Below are 5740 nucleotides of genomic sequence, written 5' to 3' on the forward strand. Positions count from 1 at the left end.
TTGAGGCTCTGTCTCAAAAAAAAAAAAAAAAAAAAAAGAAAATTGAGGGTGGTGCCTGTTGCTCAGTGGATAGGGCACCGGCCACATACACTCAGGCTGGCAGGTTTGAACCGGGCCTGTGCCAGCTAAACAACAATGACAACTGCACCCCCCCCTAACAAAAAATATAGCCAGGCATTGTGTCGGGCACCTATAGTCCCAGCTACTTGGGAGGCTAAGGCAAGAGAATAGCTTTATATAATAGTTTTGGAAATTTTGGCTTGTTTACATTGTATTACTATACTCAAAAATTGAAAGACTTCTGATCTAAAGTGGATTAGAAACAAGCTGTAGTAAATTGAATAGTCCTAAACTGGTGGTAGAATTTTCACCCATTTAAGAGCTAAGCATAACCCAAGTAACTCAAGAGGCTAAGATGGAAGCATTGCTTAAACCCAAGAATTCAAGACCAGTCTGGGCAACATAGTGAGACCCAGACTCTAAAAAATGAAGAAAAAATGTTGGTTCAGCACCCACAGCTCAGTGGTTAGGGCACTGACCACATACACCAGGGCTGGTGGGTTCAAACCAGGCCAGGGCCTACTAAACAACAATGACAACTACGATGACAACAACAACAAAATATCCCAGTGTTGTGATGGGCACCTGTAGTCCTAGCTACTTGGGAGGCTGAATCAAGAGAATCACCTTAAGCCCAAGAGCTGGCAGTTACTGTGAGCTGCGATGCCAGGGCACTCTACTGAGGGTGACATAATGAGATTCTCAAAAAAAAAAAAATGTTCTGGCATGGCAGCATGCACCTATACTATAGGTCCCAGCTAACTCAGGAGGGTGAGGCAAGGAGGATGCCTTGAGTTCAGGAATTCAAGGCAGTAGTCAACTATGATTGTACCATCATACTCCAGCCTAAGCAGTGAAGTTGGTTTTTTTGTTTTTTAGTTTGTTTCTTTTGAGTAGTCTTACTTTGTTGTCCAGGCTAGAGTGTCATGGAGTCAGCCTAGTTCTCCCCAACCTCAACCTCCTGGGTTCTAGTGATCCTCTTGCCTCAGCCTCCTGAGTATCTGAGACTTTAGGTGCCTGCCATTACATCACTAATTTTTTTAATTTTAGTAGAGGTGTTCTTGCTCTTGCTCAGGCTGGTCTTGAATCCTGAGCTCAAGCAGTCCTCCCACTTTGGCCTCCCAGAGTGCTAGGATTACAGGCATGAGCTACTCTGCTAAGCCAAAAGTGTTTCTTAAAAAAAAAAAAAAAGTAGGTGGCACCTGTGGCTCAGTGGGTAGGGCACTAGCCCCATATACCAAGGGTGGCGGGTTCAAACCTGGCCCCAGCCAAACTGTAACAAAAATAGCCAGGTGTTGTGGCGGGCTACTCGCGAGGCTGAGGCAAGAGAATCATCCAAAGCCCAGGAATTAGAGGTTGCTGTGAACTGTGTGACGTCACAGCACTCTACTGAGGGCAATGAAGTGAGACTCTGTCTCTATAAAAAAATAAATAAAAAGCAAAAAAAAAAAAAGAAAAAAATATATATGTATATACACACACACACACACTGTGAAATCCATTTTGGGCTTGATGCCCATAGCTAGTGAGTAGGGTGGCAGCCACATACATGAAGGCTGGCGGGTTTGAACCTGGCCCAAGCCTGCAAAACAGCCATGATAACTGCAACCAAAAAATAGCCGGGCATTGTGGCGGGTACTTGTAGTCCCAGCTGCTCAGGCGGCTGAAGCAAGAGAATCGCTTAAGCTCAAGAGTTTGAGGGCTCAGTGCCTGTAGCTCAAGCAGCTAAGGTGCCAGCCACTTACACCAGAGCTGGTGGGTTCAAATCCAGCCTGGGCCTGCCAAACAACAATGACAACTACAACCAAGAAGTGGCTGGACATTGTGGCGGGTGCCTGTAGTCCCAGCTACATGGGAGACTGAGGCAAGAGAATTGCTTAAGCCCAGGAGTTGGAGGTTGCTGTGAGCTGTAATGCCACGGCACTGTACCCGGGGCAAAAGCTTGGGGCTCTGTCTCAAAAAAAAAAAAAGTTGGAGGTTGCTGTGAGCTGTGACAACACAGCACTCTACTGAGGGCAACATAGTGAGACTCTGTCTCAAAAACAAATCCATTTTAGGAGGAAGGGGACAGTCTTCGGTGCCTCTGCCTGTGTGGAGGAGGGGGGTGTCCAGGCCTGAGAGATGGTTAGCAGACCAGAGATGGGCTGCTGACTGGTTAGCAGCCCAGCTTTAGCTAAGCCACAATAGTTCCATTGCTGCCTGCTGCCTGCTGCCCCTCTATCCTGAAACATCAAGACCCTCTACTTTTGTGGGGCAGCGTTTCTCTGCAGCACCCTAAGAAGACTGACAAAGTAGTCCATGAAGGTGGTTGAACTGGTAGATGTGCCCATGTGCCTGCACTGGTGAAACCTGTCACCCTGTCTTGCGTAGAATCTTTTTTGGGCCTTCCCTTGGAGCCCCTGGATGGGGAGACCAGAAAATACACACTATGCTTTTTGAGGGGGGAGTTGGAGAGGGAAAAAGGAGGTTTTAACAGTGTAAGGAGAAATCAGTGTGACCTACCTTAATGGTTTACCTGGGGGATGGGGGAAGTTGCCATCTGCCCTGAGGCCTGTGCAACTCTGCTTTGGATAGCCCAGCCCTAACATAACAGATCCCACAGATGTCCAGGCACTTGGCCACTGATATGTCTTCCCACCCCCATTTATGGGATAGCCTACGTTTAATTTTCCTGAGGTAATGGTGTCTCAACTGTAGCAGAGGCCCTTCCTGTCTCTTCTCATGTGCCGGCGTTAAGACAAGGAGTATTCCCATACACCTATCACCTGCTGTAATCCTGCAGGTTCCTGTTGGGAAGCTGACTTTTCTGATGCCAGGGCTCCTTCAGGATGCCCTCTGCTCTCTCCCCCATCCCCCGCCCCACCCCACCCCACCCCACCCCCGCACATCAGGCCGCTAATTCCTGAGGCCTGACTCCTGCAGGAGATCCCGACCACCGCGGAACGGACCTCCAAGAACGCTTACAAGAAGGTCGTGGGTCCTACAACATCTTCATATAGGCAGTCATCGGCCTCTGTGGCGCCTGCAACCGCCCCAGTACTGAGTCACGTCTTAGCGCTGCCTCTTTCCTACAGCCGCTCCCAGCTCTCAGGGATGAGAAGATGCAGACCATAGTTTTCCGGGAGGAAGGAAGAGGGCCTCTTAACCTGGGAACTAAGAAGCTACCAGTGGGTTCTGCCTTAATGGTGCTGCTCTTGTCTCTGGCTGCATTTGGGGAATTGGCTTTTGTCTTGGGGAGCGTCCACCTCTCCCTGACCATAACCCAGCTCGGGAGGAGAAACTCTGGGCCGGGGTCCAAGGCACAGAGAGGCCAAGTTCAGCGCGGGCTAGGGCGGTTCCCGGCAGGCACAGCATACCCAGGAACCGTCTCCTGGTGACCGCGGCGCTAGTGGGCCCGGCGGCCGCTGTCCGGGCGACTGCGCAGCGCAGGCACCCCCGCGGCCCCTCCCCTGGGCACGCGCGCGACCTGGGCGCCATGGCGGCGGCGGCGACAGGCCAGGGGCCTGAGACCGCCGTGGCTGGTAAGGCCTTAAGTCCGCAGTGGGTGCCGCCAGAGCACCGCCGGGAGCCGGCAGCGGCCAGACTGGGCGATGGCGAGGATGCACCGGTGCGGCCTCTGTACAAGCCCCGCGGCATCTGCTCGCGCGCCTACTTCCTGGTGCTGATGGTGTTCGTGCACCTGTACCTGGGCAACGTGCTGGCACTGCTGCTCTTCGTGCATTACAGCAACGGCGACGAAAGCACAGACCCCGGCCCCCAGCGCCGCGCCCAGGGCCCCAGGCCCGCGCCAACCTTAAGCCCCCTCACACGGCTCGAGGGCATCAAGGTGAGGATACCCCCGGCCCCCACCACCACCACCGCTGCGCTCCAAACCCCGCCTGACTGGGCCAGGGAGGACTGGGGTTCAGTCCAGGTCCCCCGCGTTGCCGCAAGTGCCACTCCGTACCGATCCCGCGTGCGCCCACTCAATCGCCTTCTGTCTCACTCCAGCCCGGGGGTGATTTTTCCCTTCTTGGGCAGTGCAGTCTGGCTCTCCAGCTGCCCGTTGTGCACCTTTCTCTTAGGTGGGGTATGAGCGTAAGGTCCAGCTAGTCACCGACAGGGATCACTTCATCCGAACCCTCAGCCTCAAGCCGCTGCTCTTCGGTAAGTCCGCAGGGCACTCCTGGGAAGGGCCAGGGGCTGCGTGCCCCTGTGAGGCTCATTTCGTCCACGTGACTTCTATTTTGAAAATGGCTGCTTCAAAATAGCCCTTTTCTTTATCCATCCAGAAGATTACCAAAGTGAAGTACCCACATTTCCCTCCATAATAGGGTAACAGAGTGCCCTTCTCACACTCTCCTCTCTTGTCTCTGCTTCCTGCATCCAGTTCTTCTATCACCGGGCTGGGCAATGTGACCCTGAGGCTAATATCTAAATGTTTCATTGAAACTGCCTTTGGACATTCTGCACCACCATTAATCCTGTCACCTTCTGGAATGGGGTAGATGGGGTTGGGGAGAATCTGTTAACCAGGTTTCAGCTGACCTCTGAGGGAAATCCCACTCCCAAAATGGGCCTTGTGGTCTGGTGAGAAGCTGTACAAATGGGGATAAACCACAAAAAATAGGTTGTCCACAGCGGGTAAGCCTGCCCCATCAGGGCACCAGTCAGAGGCCCAGCATTTGTTGCCAGTACTCTAGGATTCTTCTTGAGGAACAAGGCTTTTGCTTAATCATAGTAGGCAAAGCTTTCTAGGGTGACTCCACTTGGAGCCACATCATATTTTCTGAACTGTAATTTGTGTGATTATTTCATTTAATTTTTACAACCCCTCTGGTGAGAGGATATAGATTCTACCCTCAGATCAAAAGGTAAGAAAGTGAGGCACAGAGAACTGCCATGGCATGGCCAGGTTTGTACAGCTAGTTCAGTGGTAAAGCTGGGATTAGAACCCAGGCAGTTTGCCTCTAAAGTTTGTGTACTAAAGCCACTATGAAGACCCTAAAGTCCTTGAAAGACCACAAGTAGGTAGAGGCCTCCAGACCCGTAGACCTTGCCCAACCCTGGTGTCTATCTGGGCTCAATGACACAAATTTGCAGACCTGGGGCCATGCCGTGCTGCTGTGGGATGGAGTGGGCAGGGAGTTTTAAGACGGAGGCTGGGGCCAAAGCAGAGCATCTGAGCCCTAGTTGGGAATTATGCCTAGACCTGTGAGAATGATGTCACATGCATGCTGTTTGTGGGAAAATAGGTCATGCTGTCAGTCATGTTATGGGAGAGACCCTAAAAGGTGGTGGGGTGGTGGTGGTTGTTATTACTTTTACTTTGGAATAATGTTGAAGTCTGTGCCAAGCACTATTTTAGGTCCTGGGAACATAGCATTGAACAACAATGCTATGAAAATAGAAAACAACAACAAAACCCTGAAGCTCACTTTTGAATGAAGAAAAACAGACAAGAAACAAATTAATAAATGTACATTGCATGTCAGATGATTATACATGATTACAGACATATAAGGCAGAATTTCACCTGGGATTGAAACTCCTACCGAGGTAGCCATATTGGCCTCCTTGAGAAAAAATATTTGAGCAAAGACCTGCAGAAAGTACAGGATCGGCTCGGCGCCTGTGGCTCAAGTGGCTAAGGCGCCAGCCACATACACCTAAGGTGGCGGGTTTGAATCCCCAGCCCGGG

At 51.3% G+C, this 5740-nt stretch overlaps 1 protein-coding gene across 1 annotated transcript in view; it reads left to right on the forward strand.

The window, feature by feature from the left end:
• The first annotated feature begins 3161 nt into the window (after nt 1-3161).
• Nucleotides 3162-5740, forward strand: part of P4HTM (prolyl 4-hydroxylase, transmembrane) — a 20671-nt gene continuing 18092 nt past the window's right edge. Inside the window, 4 exon segments of the mRNA XM_003800577.3 lie at nt 3162-3446; nt 3448-3492; nt 3494-3886; nt 4125-4206. Of these exon segments, the coding sequence (XP_003800625.2) occupies nt 3162-3446; nt 3448-3492; nt 3494-3886; nt 4125-4206 (805 nt within the window).

This window comes from Otolemur garnettii, unplaced genomic scaffold (assembly GCF_000181295.1).
Source record: "Otolemur garnettii isolate 467f Iridium unplaced genomic scaffold, OtoGar3 scaffold00179, whole genome shotgun sequence".
NCBI classification, from domain to species: Eukaryota; Metazoa; Chordata; class Mammalia; order Primates; family Galagidae; genus Otolemur; species Otolemur garnettii.